This window comes from Leptosomus discolor, chromosome 7 (genome assembly GCF_034619465.1).
Source record: "Leptosomus discolor isolate bLepDis1 chromosome 7, bLepDis1.hap2, whole genome shotgun sequence".
NCBI lineage: Eukaryota > Metazoa > Chordata > Aves > Leptosomiformes > Leptosomidae > Leptosomus > Leptosomus discolor.
The window spans coordinates 2,176,777-2,191,356 of record NC_141397.1 but is presented as its reverse complement, the minus strand read 5'-3'; the positions used below and the strand labels follow the sequence as shown (position 1 = coordinate 2,191,356).

At 43.9% G+C, this 14,580-nt stretch overlaps 1 protein-coding gene across 1 annotated transcript in view; it reads left to right on the top strand.

Annotated features, from left to right (window-relative positions):
* COL28A1 (collagen type XXVIII alpha 1 chain) overlaps nt 1–14,580 on the top strand; it is a 69,921-nt gene that overhangs the window by 15,974 nt on the left and 39,367 nt on the right. Inside the window, exons 9-15 of the mRNA XM_086468139.1 lie at nt 278–304; nt 1,425–1,469; nt 3,995–4,039; nt 5,375–5,428; nt 12,583–12,651; nt 13,738–13,811; nt 14,146–14,214. Of these exons, the coding sequence (XP_086324265.1) occupies nt 278–304; nt 1,425–1,469; nt 3,995–4,039; nt 5,375–5,428; nt 12,583–12,651; nt 13,738–13,811; nt 14,146–14,214 (383 nt within the window). The remainder of the gene's footprint in view (nt 1–277; nt 305–1,424; nt 1,470–3,994; nt 4,040–5,374; nt 5,429–12,582; nt 12,652–13,737; nt 13,812–14,145; nt 14,215–14,580) is intronic.

Here is a 14,580-nt window from a genome sequence, read left to right as displayed (position 1 = left end):
CAGTTTAAAAGTCCCGTTTAAATGGTAGCGTGTATCTGCAAGAGACTGGCAAACCAAGTGGCATATTTACAGCTAACCTTAGGGGGAAAAATGTACATCTAAATTTGCAGAGAATTGTGTGTTAAGTGATTATAGAGAGAGATTTTATTGTGAATAGTTAAACTTCTGAAATGTAATTTTTTACTGTTTGTTTTTTTCCTACTTAAATTAGCAGTGTGTTACACCTTTGCTTTCTCTTTTATGATTTTTTTCCTTTTTTTTAAAAATTTTTGAATAGGGAGCTCCTGGCTACAAGGGAGACAAGGTAAGATTTTGAGAAAAGTAGCCTGACAGTGGATTGTCACTTGCTGACAGTGTATGTGAAAGAATGGAAAGAGGAGCCTGTCTTGTCCTTTTCTCATGAGAGCTCCTAATACAATCCCTAGAAGTCAATTCATCATTTCTGTAAATGCTTGCAAGCTTGTTGGAATAAAAAAAAAATTTAAAAATTAAAAAAAAAAACCAAACAAACTCAGAAAATGTAATTTAAATATAAAAAAATGTCAAAGACCAGAAATAAAGCGGCTGGAAGGAAAAAGAAAGTTGAAGGTTGAGTAAGAGATTAAATAGAAAGAGTGTGAAATTGTGTCCTACAGACTCTAATAGATGTGGCAGTCATTAGCTTTTAAAAAACTTACCACAAGGAAGTTTACTTTTAGGCTAATTATAACCTGCAAGGGCTCATGCTTGACCGAAAAAAAAAATCTCTCAAGATAAGCTCTCCAAGAAATTTAAAAAAATTATGTGCTTCAATGACTTGCAAGATTCTGGAGGGGAAATTTACTTTGCAAACTGGACCATCATAGCCAGAACAGAAGCAGAGAGAATCCTGTTCTGGCTTTGCTTGGTTTGGACACTTACCTCCCTGCTGGCGTTGTTAATAAAAGCAGTGCCTCTCTGAATCTTTGTGTTCGTTAGAGAAATGTTTCGGTCAATTTTATGGAAACATTTCGTGGAAGTGGGAAGAGTAGACTGGGATGCCTGCTCCTCATCTGTCTGTTGGTGTGTTAGATGATCAGTGGAACACATTAGTGACTCTTCATTCCATTTGTGCAATCTCACCGTTGTTACTCAGGAAAATCTCGGGCATCACAGTAATGAAATCAGAGCGTAGAGAGGATCTCTGGAGGTGGAGAGATACGGCAAAACTTATTAGCTATTAGATGTGTTATCCTCTTATGATGGAGGTTCGAAATTTTTAGGCATCCTCAGTGAGAAAATCTACCTTGAGTAGAGCAGGCGATATCTTCTACAGGCCACATCTAAGGATGCCGCTCAGAATCTGCCAAACCTCTTGTGCTACTGAACTGCTTGCAGAGTCTTTAATGCATGTAGTATAACCGAAACACCTTGTTTGGCTGTTAACCTTCTGATTTCTTACGAAGGGCGAAAGAGGAGAATGTGGATCCCCAGGAATAAAAGGGGAAAGGGTAAGTATAATTTTTAGTTGGACTGTTTCATGTTGATGAAGATACGGGAAAATCGTGTAACGTATTCATCAAACCTTCAGCTTGTGACGATTATTGTACGTTTGGAACATCTTATAATTCCCTGGTAGCAGAGATACGTTTATAGTAGAAATACAATCCGTAGAAACTGAACCCACAGTTCACCATATTCTTTTTTTTCCGTCTTGCAGAAGAAATGTAGTCCCTTAGCTAAAACCAAAGGTGGCCTGGCCAGTGCCAAGCCCTGCGTGCAAAGGCCTGTGAGCGTGTTACAGAGTTCACCGGATTTTTTTTTTTTTAAATGTTGATTTTTAGTTTAAGTGTGTAAGGTTATATTACAATAGAAACAGGTTCTTACACAGCCTGAACAGCTCTCAGGTCTGTGTTGATACACGTTCACACTTCTGTCTCCTTTTAACCTGAAGTGCAGAAGTGATAGAAGTGAATGCAGATATTTACCTGGTTTTTACACTCTGAAAGATGGCAGGATAATGTACTCCTGAGTGAGATAGTCATGTATCTTGAGTTCATGTAAGCAGGTTAGTGTGAGTACTGCAAAGCACTCATTTACAGTTGGAGTTGTTAAGTACTACCAACTAGATTGCAACTGGTCATTCTGGTAAAGAACCTCTATTTGATGAAGAATTTCGGGTAGGAGTTAGGAAATACTCAAAGCAGCAGTATTTGTCGCAAAGAAAAAAGGGCATTAAACTCGAATAAAAATCTAAAGGCTGAGACTGTCTCGTGAGATGCTGGGATTCCAAATGGCAGCAAGTGAGTCAGAAAAGGCTGAAATATCAATGAAACGGGAGAAAGAGACGCATCTCTCAGAGGAATAAAGAAAGATCATAGCTTCTTTATCCAGGCAATATGTGAGAAATAGCACGAGGTTATGTGAAATGTCTACTAAGATAACAGGAAGCTGTTCAGAAGCTGGCAAAGAACCTAATCAAAGCAGCCAAGAAATCTGGATGTAGAAAACATACGCCAGGGCTGCGGGAAATTGGCTTGTTTCATTTCTGTTGGGGACAGTGGCGAGGAGAAAAAAAAAAAAAAAGGGTTGACGTCTGCAGAGGATCAGAGATGATGATGGATTGTGGACTTCAGGAACTTAGTGGACAGATGAAAATTACAGTCACTTCCAGAATTCCCAGCTTCCCAGTTACAAATGCAGAAGATAGAGTGAAATGGGTTTGGTTTTTTTTGATGAAAGTGGTCTATGCTGGACAAAATCATCAGAAACAGAACATACATGGCCATATGTATGAGAAGTAACTCCAATATTCCGATCTTTAACAGCAAGGATGGATATTGAAGCATAATTGGTGGTGGTGGTGTCTGATTTTTCCCCCTCCCCACCTCTTTCCAATCTCACTCATCAAACTGAGTGCGGCAGGGGGGTTGGCGCTGTCAGTCTGGGTTTCTTCAAAAGCTGTTCAGGCTTGAAATTCAGGCAGTTCGTGTTGGACTTTGACATCAGAACTCCCTCCAGTTGTCCATGTGTGTTCCACCAAAAGCAGCCGTCATCCCAGCAGCGTTTCGGTGTTTGTGCCATCCGTTGCTCGTGTAGTTTTGTGAGTGGGCTGGGACCGAGTGGGGTTGTCTGCTCGCTCTGGTGGCTGATGCTTGGCCTGGGAGCAAATGCCAGGGAGCAGAGAATTGTTAAACGATTCCGAATCTGTAGGGGAAGGCAGTTGGTGGGACGTGGCTGTGTAGGTGTCACCGCTGAATTTGATAAGTAGGTCAAAATGTGGCCCATGCCTTGAAAAATGCAGCAGTCTGCTGGCGCCTTTGTGGGTGGAGGTGTTGCTACTTAGAAGAAAGAGAGAGGAGAGACCAGTGAACTATTTGCTGAAAGCTATTTTTGCTTTAGAAATAAATTATAACTTGAGTATTGGGTCAACTGGAAGTGAAATCCCCTAGAATATGCATTCTGGTGAGTGAAGAAGAAACAGTGCAGCAGAAAGATTTGCGACAATCTACAGTGGTGACGTAAAAACTCATTAAATGGAGAAGTGACAGCTCAAGGAATGAAAAAAAAATGGAATTTTCCTTTTTTCAGACGTGTTTTTTATGGTTTTTGTGAACGGTTAGTGTGATTTGGCCGTGCTACTGATCAGCGGTTTGAGTTGTGAGGCAAAGTTACTTGAAGTTATTTTGGTATAAGCAGCATTTTTTTTAAGAGTTCTGTATCTAATATACTTCTAGGAATTTGGTTTAAAGGCCTGTAGCAAATAACGACCAGTTAATCAAATAGCTAAGATGGTAAGTAGCCATCCACAACGTTGCACACGACGAGTATTTTAACCAAATATTGAGGATGGAATGTAACAGGCAGTTGCTGAATACAGAGTGAGCACAGGAGTGCTCTGGGGAGAGAATGAACTCGCTAGGAAATGCTTGAGCAGAGACAGGAGTCGTTACACGGCCGCAGCCGTTCCCAACCCTTTAAAGCAGATCATTGCAATTTCCTGTTCGTCTGATAATTGAATTTTATTTTCCCCCAGGGTTTGGAAGGTCCTTTTGGCCCTAGGGGACCTCGGGGACCTCAGGTAAGGGAACTAAAAGCCACCACATAAAAAGAAAACCCATTTTGTTCTGTAAGTTTCTGCTACATCCAACCTGTCCGCTCGGTGGGGAGCGGCGCGTTTGGGGTGAGAGGCACCGAGACAGCGGAATCTGGTAAATCTTTGTCTTTGGGAAATAATTTCCAAAGGAAAAGTCTTGGCTGCTGCTTAATCACAGAGTGGTGGGGTTGGAAGGGACCTCTGGAGATCATTTGGTCCAACCCCCCCGCTAGAGCAGGGTCGCCTACAGCCGGTGACAGAGGATCGCGTCCAGACGGGTTTTGGTACCTGAAAGGGATTATTTTTGTTTCTTTTTGGATAGTCATGTGTTTCCTGTACTTTGCCATGTTTAAGAAAGGGAATGAACACACTCTGAGAACATTTTTGTGTCAGCAGCGAAACCAGTACATTTAGGTTTGGGCCAGTTTGTGTCTTTTCATAAGCATAAAATTATCCAGATTTGACCCAGCGTTTTTACTACAATAAACTGTAACTTTGTGGTATTATTCTTTTGAGAGCTCACAATTTTTTTTTCTCCAGTCACTTAAAAAGCTCCACGAGGCTTCATTTTGATTATCAGCTCTCTTAGTTGTAGTTGCAACGACATTGGCCAATCTGACCCAACTGGGCAGCCCAGCAGATACCAGTGGGACGTTCACCGACTCACAGGTCGGTGAACTGGAGGATTTCAGTGAGAGCTAAAGCTTTACCACCAGACTTGGGTGTAATCCCTTCATCTTGTGATCTTACTGCTCTTCATAATTACCAGACCTGCTTTTTTCTCTCTATCGTGCCAACCGCTGTATTGGTGAAGAAGGGACCTTCTCAAGTGCCATCGCTCCCGATGAGATTACCTCACCTGCTCTGGCTCTTCCAAAGAGCCTTTAATTATTTCCTTGTGTGAGGGGACACAACGATTGTTGTGATGTCAGGGAATTAAAGTTGATCTCAGCTTGTCATCAGAGAGAGATGGGGGGGAAGTTGTTTCTGACAGACGGAGCTAAATAGGGTACGACAGGTTTGTTTGCTTGGGAAGAGAGAAGAGCAAAACATGGCAAAGTCAGGAGCAGGAGGAGGAAGGAACAGAAAGCTTCAGATAAAGCAGATGGAGCAGTGAGATATCCTTTGTGCCAGCACTGGTTAGTGAGTGTTAACAATATTCAACACGTTGGGCGCTTCACAGGACGTGACGCGGAAAACTCTTGTCGTTAGAGCTTAGCATCGTGCTACGATTTACGGCGCCCTGTTTGGGCCAAACTCAAACGAAATTTTCCGTGCATCTTCACAGGCAACTCATTCTATGCTTTGCCTTTTGTGTAGGGTATCAGCGGACCTCCAGGTGAGCCAGGCCCGAAAGGCATTCAAGGAAGCAAGGTAAGCCGTAGTTGTAGATGTGTAGATGTTATTTATATAGGGGGAGAGGATGCAGAAACTCTGTGTAGGAGCTTCACTATCCTTTTTCCTCCGTGGTTTTTTTGGTGGTGGTGTCTTTTGCACAGCGGTAACGTACACCACCTGCTTGGTGCACCGTAGTGCACGCAGAATCACCGACTCACAGGATGATAAGGGTTGGAAGGGACCTCTGGAGAACATCTAGTCCAACCCCAGTCGTGGTATGAAGGGTTTGTGTCATTGGCTCATACAGCTGGTTCTCCATCTGGGTCTCCAAGAGTATTCTGTAGGGCCGCAGTAGGGTGCTACCAAGGACCTGCCTAGAGCCTCAGCACTTGGGTTGGAATTTAAATCACCTGAATACGTGTCTTGGCTTCTGCCATCCCTTGGGAAGATTTTTCTAGAATATTTTTGATTAAAATGCCTTGTGTTTAAAGATTTTAAGTAATTCTAGATGGTCGTTATAAGATCTTTCGATTGAGTATTTAAAGTTATTTTCATTTGCTTATATACTGTAAATATGCAAGACAACTTTGAAATTGGTAAAGGTGTAAGATTTGATGACGAGTGATGCCTTAGTTGTATTTAAAATAGATCATTTAGAGTTAATGACTACAGCTTGTCAAGCAAAATCAGTCGGATAAGGTATCTGACTAATTTAGGCCATCTTCTGGTTTGCAGACCTCGGGGAAATTGCTTTATGTGATAAACAGTTGTCTTGCCCGTGGGACAGCTATTGGCATCATTGTTTGGCACTGAAAGATCTTTCATCTATCCGTTTGAAAATGTAGGGTCTCACGACAAAGACTTTCTGCCTCAGGATTATGGACAGCCTGGTTAATACGGTGCCGTATCTCGGTTAGAGAAGGCAACTAAACTCACACAGAGCAACTTGCCAGAGATGCAGTATTTAAATACTTGTGTTTGGTTTCTTAGGCAACTGTTTCATTTCAAGATTCACAGAAATGCATGTAGATATGGGAAATGTTTGTGGTAAAAAGTTTGGAATACTGGCATCCATCTGGATTGTCCTCTTCCTGACAAATGCTTTTTCATACTTTTCTATTTCTTCATCTTCTCAAAAAATGCTCGATTAGGAAAGCTGCTACAGAGTATTTCAGAAGTGAGGAAAGAAAGAGGATGATGGGTCTGAAAGAAGCTATTCATACATGTGGTGGAAAAGTCGTGCCCCTCTCGTTCAGCACAGCAAATGACAGTAATGGTTTTATCTGTCATTTCACACTGATGAATCCAAGACAGCGCTACCAGATACTTCCATTATACACTAAACTGCATTTGTGAATGTTGTTTGTCCTCCTGTCAGTCTCTTCACGCACTTTCTTGTCTGTAAAATACATGCAGCTCTCTCTAGAATTCACCTACCTGGATATAACTTCTATGGTCTCTTGTTACACTTTAGCTGCAGATTTTCAGTATGAATAAGAAAGTAAGATCCCTCTTTTTTCAGCTTCCAGCTCTGCAACCTGCTGTTTATAGTCGAGGTTTTTCCAGGCTCAGACTTCTATCGTGATAAAAATATTGCCAGATAAGTTTAATTAAATACACGTAGGTAATTATGCTTAAAGGGTATAGCAGAAACACAGATGTGTTTAGAGGTTGTCTCGTGTCCATACCTAGCACCAAAGCTGACCTTCGGCATGTTGCGGCTTATTTGAGATGAGTGAAAAATTTTCAAGTGATCAGTACAGATAATCAGTGGTTGTTTACAGCTTAATAAACACCCATTCAGCTAGTAAAGGTCAAGGCCTTTTTTGGTTCAGGCACACAGCAGTCTTTCCGTTATCTTTTGTCCTTACAGAAGGATTATTCAATTGCTCTTTCAAAATTAGTTTTCATGACACACAATACAATATCTCCGAAAAGTGGCAGTTATTTATAACTGCCTTGGATAACATAAATCAGCCTATTCTTAGTGCAGTTCCTTACACCCGTGGCCTTTCCATACTTTCTGCTTTTTGAGCTGAACGAGTGACTTCCCCCCAGCTCAGCAGAGCTCGAGGCAGTTGCGTGGCACCGGCACCGACGTGACACAAGGCAGAACGCGGCCGCCGAGCGCTTTTATTCATGGTGCGTGGGCCGTGCTGAGCTCTGAAAGAGGGGATTCAGCTCCTCAAAAAAATAAGCTCAGGATCAAGCTCAGCCTACGGATGTTTTGGGTTTTGTTTGTGACGTCTGCGGTTCACTCCTGTCCCTGGCCAGCTCGGTCCATCCCACACCTCGGGAAGGCGGCGCCGGACCCGTTCTCCCGCTTCGCCGTGCCCGGCGGCAGACGCAGCCGGGGCCGCTGTCAGCTTGGGGGTGGCTGGGTGCCGCTGGCTCTGGGCGCCACCAGCAGCAGAGGGCTGGTGGCATTGCAGCTTCGACTCATTTCATTTGGCTTGTCTGAAGCGAGGTAGCGTGGAGTCCAGAAATGGTGTCCAAGAAATTACCTGAAAGAGCTTCTCATCCCTTATTTCCTCTGTTATTCATACACATTTTCTTATTCTCTGTTAAGCTGCTGGCTAATCTGTCAGAGTGACGTCTTACCAGCTGCACAAAGCTCTCCTTCCATCCCTTGTCATCACGTTATATTGCCAGCAAGGTGTCGAACCTGTCCCAAAGTCCCGCTGCCTGCACTGACCGGCTTTCCACCGGCTACCCCAGGAACTCGGCCAGCCGTGTACAGTCAGGAGTGGTCGTACGGGGCTGAATCTGTCCTTAACCTCTTCAGGTCTTTCTGATGCACGTTGCAATCAGTCCTTGTCTTTAATAACCTCTTTAATATACGAATGAACTTGGTCGCTCTACCTTCACCCTCTTTTCAAGTCACGTGTGAGTCCGTGGAACAACCTGCGTCCTGCACAGCAGGGTTTAAGGGTGTAGTTTCAGAAATTACATTGTTTGTTTAGACTCTTAGACCAGCTGCTAGAAATAAAGTACAAATTTCTAGAAACCATGATTTATGCATGGGAAGGCTGGAAACAGCACATTCTTAAAAGCCACAGAGAGCCTCTCTGGAACATTTCATAGGCATGGTGAGATTCTGAGTTAGAGCCTAACGTTGTTTGAACGGGCATGTATTCAGGCTTTTAAGGAAACAGTTAAGTTTGACTGTGCATATTCAAAGCAGTTATTCCCATTAAAACATCTTGGGATAATATTGTGAAAAACCCATCGTTGCATGTTTCCCTGAAAATGTGTCCCAGAATGAACTGCTGAGGGATGCTGCTGCTTCTCTGATGACTTAGAAATTCTTTCCTTACTGATGTGGCAAGTTACATCTTTCCCAGGAGACTGAAAAATCCAGTTTCCCTGTAAAGAAGTTTAGTTCCTAGGTACCTCAGCTAGCTTAGAAATACCAAATATCAATAATATCTGTTAAAATACCTAAATCTACTTGCATTGCTGTTGCCAATGTTTACTTTAAAGACAAAATCGTTACATTTGACAGATTATTTTTTACTATAGCTTAATCATTATTGCATTATAGGCAGAGTCGTTGTGTTCCTTGCAGTATGTTTGTGCTTTCTTAGAAGTACAGAAAAGGTTTATATTGGCACTAACTGGTGCTCACCATAGCATCACGAACTGGGGGTGGGGGTGTAGACTGTTAAGTATATTCTGAGCTTAAAATGGTACAAATGCAAAAATATTAAGCTCAGATCAAGTGTCGTTTTCCTTCCTGTTGCTCTGGCTGATATTAGGTGCCACCTGAAGAAAAAGGCCAACAGGGAGAGAAAAAAGAATTTGAGCAGAGTGTTAGACAAAGAAAATGATTACAAAGAGGCTGCTTTGAAAAGAGACTTTTCCTTCTGCATGTGGAGATAATGACACCGTTGCCAGCACTTCATGGTTTTAATAAATTCCCCATTACCTGTAGCACCAAGACCATAGGAGATAAAAGCCCGGCTTACAAATAGCCATATGAAGTTTGCAATATACAGTGTTTAAAAGAGATTGAGTAGTTTAAGTTTCCAAGTGTTGCCTGTTGTCTGGTAGAAGGGGGGGGGTTTCTTGCTCCACTAATACTCAGGCATCCTCTGCGTTCGGTGAGAAGGCCTTGAACAGGATGGTACCGCTGCGGGGTGGGTCACGTGGAAGGAAAGCTGTGTAGTGGTTTTAGCATGGTGGAAAGGAAAAAAAAAAACAACAAAAGAGCTTTTGGAAAACCATTAACTTCAGCAGGACTCCCATCCCCGTTCAGGGCAGCGCGCGGCTGAGCCTGTGGGTGAAGTGGGGAAGGAGCGAGCGGCTTGCGGTAGGAAGCCTCCCTCAGGGTCACGGTCCTCGGGAAGTTCTGTCAGAAATAGATCCGAAACACGATGTCCGTTCGGACGACAGGGCGAAAAAATTCGGAAGGCGCTTTCCAAACACAACACAAGGGGGTTTGGTTTATTGATTCAGCTGAGAGATGAGCCTGTGTTTATCGAGCGTCGTTTTCCAGAGCGGAACAAGTTCCTACACCGTGTCAGAGGGCTGGGGTTTGACAAATGGAGCCAACGTGCTCGGTGGGGTTTGCTGCGCCTGGAGGAGCAGCCTACGGACGCTGAGCCCGCTGCCTGCTGCTGGATTGGGGTTTTTTTTTTTTCATCGGATAGATTTCTTTTAATATATTTTCAACTCTGTGTATCTTTTGCATTCGTTCTGTGGGGCGAGCTAACACCCCGTGGCACAGCGGAGATCCCAGGCTGCCTTCTCCGTGGAAGAAATGCGGACTGTGCGTTTGAGCAGCTAATAACTTAGGATGCTGCCTGGCCCTGCAGCAGCCTGTGCCTGTTTCTTTCTCACCGAGGCACCTCTTCTTTGAAGTGGGGAGGTCCATCCCCAACTAGACTCTCTCCAGGCCCTGGAGCTGCGTGGAGCCGTATCTGTTCATGTTGCTTGTCGAGTGGGGAGCTGTTGAAGGAAGAGTTGGTGATGAGGTGAGGGGAGCCTGTAGGCCGAACAGCAAAGCTCCTTGGGCACCAGGCTGCCGTGCTGGGCTTAACGTTCTTCCAAAAGCCACGCTTTGTGCGTCCTGACCAGCTTTGCAAGAAGCCCAACTGTGGGTGAAAGTGGCCGAGTGACTCCCTCTGTCCTTGAGGGAGTGTCTGTGCAGGGAAATCCCGCTTGTGGAACTTTCCGCTGAAGCCTTAATGCAACGGTTTGACTCGTGTAGCTCCCGCCACGGGGATGATTTTGCCCTGGCAGCAGAGCACACCGCGGGCTGGGCGTGTGTAGCTGCAGCACTGTGGCTTTGCTGGTACCCTTCTGCCAGCACACGTCTGCCGACTGGTGCACACGCAGAAGCTGAACTTCCACTGACGCGTCGATGCTTGTGGCCTGTTGGCGTGAATGAAATTCAGCAGCCGAAACTGCTACCGTTGGAAATGAAAGGGAGGCTTCAAAGTCACTAAAACCCTTTGGAAAATGTTGCCGTTAATATATATTATTTTCTAAAGAAATAGTGTAAAACATCTCCTTACGCACCTACTTCTTGTCTAAACAGAATCAGCCCCAAAAGCCCTGAAACTCAGCTAGCTGTTGGCTTAAAGGACAAGAGTTCTTAAAACAGAGAGTTTGTAAAGAGAATTAAAGAGGAGACAAGTACGAGCTTTGGCTGTATTATTCTTGGCCTTCCCTAAATTTCCTGCTGATGGGAAACACTTAATAAAAATGAGTTTTGATCAGCTGTTTTAGAAGGACAGTTTGTTCAATGCCAGTCCCAGGGAGGAACTGGAAGTCCAGAAGATGGGCCATTAGAGGATTTGCTGCTGCTGTTGTTGTTTGATCGGTTTCAAAACAAACACAGGAGGAAAAGAAACCCAGCTATGAACAAAAAGGGCCAATTTCAAGTTGGCTTTATATCAGTAAAAATTGCATCAGTTACAGTAAGCTGGATACACATCAACCAAGTTGTGACTCTGGTCCAAAGGCTTCATGCAAATATTACCAAGAAACCCAAGCAGTAAGTCTACCTCGGCACACAGTAAACTTCTTTGCTATATTCTGTGTTTTGGCAGCAGCTACACGCACAGAATCCCCACGAAAGCCGTGTCAGTGTTGCTCGTGCCCTGTCAGCGTGCTGTGTGGAGATACACGTGCTGTTCTGCTGAGCTAGACCAGCTCTCTCTGATTTTCCTCTGCCTTTTTAGACTTATCTCCTGTTGATGCTCTACTGATTTATTAGGTTATGAAGGTGTGCTATAAAACCTTGTATTCCAAATAAGCATTGAACTTCATAGCTGCTTATCAAATTATCATATTGTCCTATGATGGAATGAGTTTAACACTGGGCATCAAGTCCCGCTTTATTCTAGGTTTAAAGCTGCAGTAGGATCATTCCAAGTGCATAGTTACCATAAATTAAGCTTCAGGGATAATCTGTCTGTTTATTTTCACTGTATATTCCCATTCTTGCATTTCAGCTTCATTCTTTGGCAGATTACAAACTAGTAGGTTTCTGGAGAACTACCTGGCTTTGAAGTCCTTTTTTACACTTCCATTGACCCCTCAAGTGCAAAACTCCCACTGAAAAGTTTCAGAACTCGGCATATAAAATTTCTTGGTATATACAAAATTTTAGCAGCCCCAGAAAATAAACACCTTTTGATAAAAAGCCTTTTTAATAATCGCATGGCTACGTTGGCTCTGTTAGAAACATATTAAACGTGCAAGAGAATTAGGAGCTGCAGCCAAAGACAGCGGTAGGAACACCGGTCATGGTGACAGGCGGTTTATTGCTAGGGGCAGAACCTTGAGTGCAACGTTTAAAGCACAAACACTGCTTAACTTCCAAATGCCCGTCCTTCTAGCTAGAAAAAAAGCTGAGGAAGCACCAAATTATTGGATAAAGTCAGGCCCAAAGATATGATGAAGAATAAATGCATTTTTTATCCTTTATCATATGAAAGAATGGCTTTATAACGTTATTATTTATCCCAGCAACATGCATGGCCAGGATATTGACCCAACTCCTAATCTAAACATTTATTGTTAAGACTGGTTGGGGTTTTTTGTTTTGTTTTGTTTGTTTGGTTTGGGTTTTTTTAATCTTTAAAAATATTTTTCTATAGCCCTAAATGGGGTTGTGGAAAAACACTAGTGGAATCTGGTTTTGCATTAATCGTTTCTTTCCTTTTTTTTTTTTCCTTTAGGGAGAGCAAGGCCCTTTAGGTCCCTACGGTCCTCCAGGACTCCCTGGTGTTGGGCAGCCAGGACCCAAGGTAACTCCCAGTAATACGTCTGGCTGTGGGCTGTCGTTTTGTGGATAGAAGTTCTCGCCTGCTCTTTCATCAAACTCATACTCTTATCATCAAACTCATACTCTTATCATTCAAATGTAAATCTGATACGATATTGACAGGTTTTTGTGTTTGCAGAGGATGGAGATAACAGACCTGCCTTTCCAGCAGCTCTTAAGTTTTCATTAAGATCCCACCGATGTAATAGAAGTCAGAAATAGCCGTTTAAATAGGGGTTAAATACGTGAGACCATTTTCAAGCACTAGCAGGCGACTAAACCATACTTTAAGGCGTAGAAATACATCTCAGTCGCGGTGATACACGGTCAAGTGAGAGATTTGCCTTGTTATTTCTTCACTGGGGAACAGATATTCTTGTAGGTTATAAAATTCCCTCTCTCATGTGGCGTTTAATTCCCCCATCCTGTTTCATTGCCAAAGACCAGAAGGTGGAATCCAGTCTTGCTCGTCTGGAAAAGTCACGGGCTGGCCAGCCAAATCTCCTTTTGGAATACTGCAAAAGCATCCACATAGGAAACATGACCACTTAGTTTATGAGAGTTTTGTCAGAGACCTACAGCTCAGAATCAAAGCAGAAGCCTAAACTGGGCGGAACTAGTTCTTGCCCTAGTACTTCTGGCTGCTGAGTCTTTGGAGTTGCTTGTGGCCGATTTTTTTCCCTATTTTTTGGAGCCAAGTGCCAGCGTCTAAAATACCTGCACTTTTCTTGCTTTAGTGCTCTACTTTGTACACTCATTGAACTCCTGCGTATTTTCTGTGCAGTGGGGCAGACCCCAGAATGTAGAGAGGGTTTAAATAGCTCATAAACTAGTTATTTGCCGTGTCAAAGGAGCAACTTTGGGTCATTCCAAAAGGGAAAATAGTTTGTGGAGAAGGAGTGTCCCTCCCAGTCTCTGTACTACTCTAGGGAGGGATAAAAATCCTCTGTGCTCTTATCCTTGAAGCACGTAGTCCTCAGTAAACTGGAGGAATTGTGACACCTTACAAACAGAAGATACAGAAGCTGTGCTGTTTGTTCCCGTGCAACCCCGTGTTCCACCGAAGCAGGCTTCAGTCCGACTCGAGTGCCTAGATGGAGGCAGCGGGGAGGATCCCTCACGCCTGAGCGCTCCTGCTGCGTGGTTGTGTTGTCCTGCAACCCAATTCAGCCCCCCTCCGCTCCCCCAGCCCCGTCCCCCTCTCGCGTCCTGCACTTTTAAGCTGTTACCCCTCTGCGAAGTGATCGCTGCGGGTGGCGTGAGGGCTGGAACGCAACCTAGCGCTCCGTGTGTTAACCAGCTGCTTTTCAAATGTTTCTAAATCGTTGTTTATGCTTTTTGTTTTACATCAGGGCGTTATACATTTGATTTCCGAGCTTTCTGGTGACGTCATCGAGCCATCTAGATGTAAACGTTAAGCTTTTCGAAAGCATCAAGTTCAATTAGGGCTGAACTTTCTGATATTCTTTTTCACAAGGGTGCTCAAGGTCGAGAAGGTAAAATTGGATTCCCAGGACCTCCTGGAACTGGTGAGCCAGGATTGCCTGTAAGTCGGTGATATACGCCTTGAAAGTGGAAATAACAATGAAATAAGTGTAATGAATAAGCAGCTCTGTTGGCTACTGATTCCATAAACCACCTAGTCCGGAGCAGCAGCAGCAGCAGCAGCTCGGCTAGGCCAGCCCAGTGGTGCAGCAGTAGTTGCATGTGGCTCCCCCGAGCCGGAGAATAAAGCCATGTCCAGACAAGTTTTGGGGAAATAAACCAGCACTTGGCCCAGCTCGGTCCGTGTGAGCAGGACCGCGGCATCCAGGTTGCAGAAAGGCGTGGATTTGTACCCCTGCTTGTTGGAGGCGAGGGTGATCTTTAAAAAATGTCTAAAATCAGGTTTTAAGGAGATAAAAATCCAAGC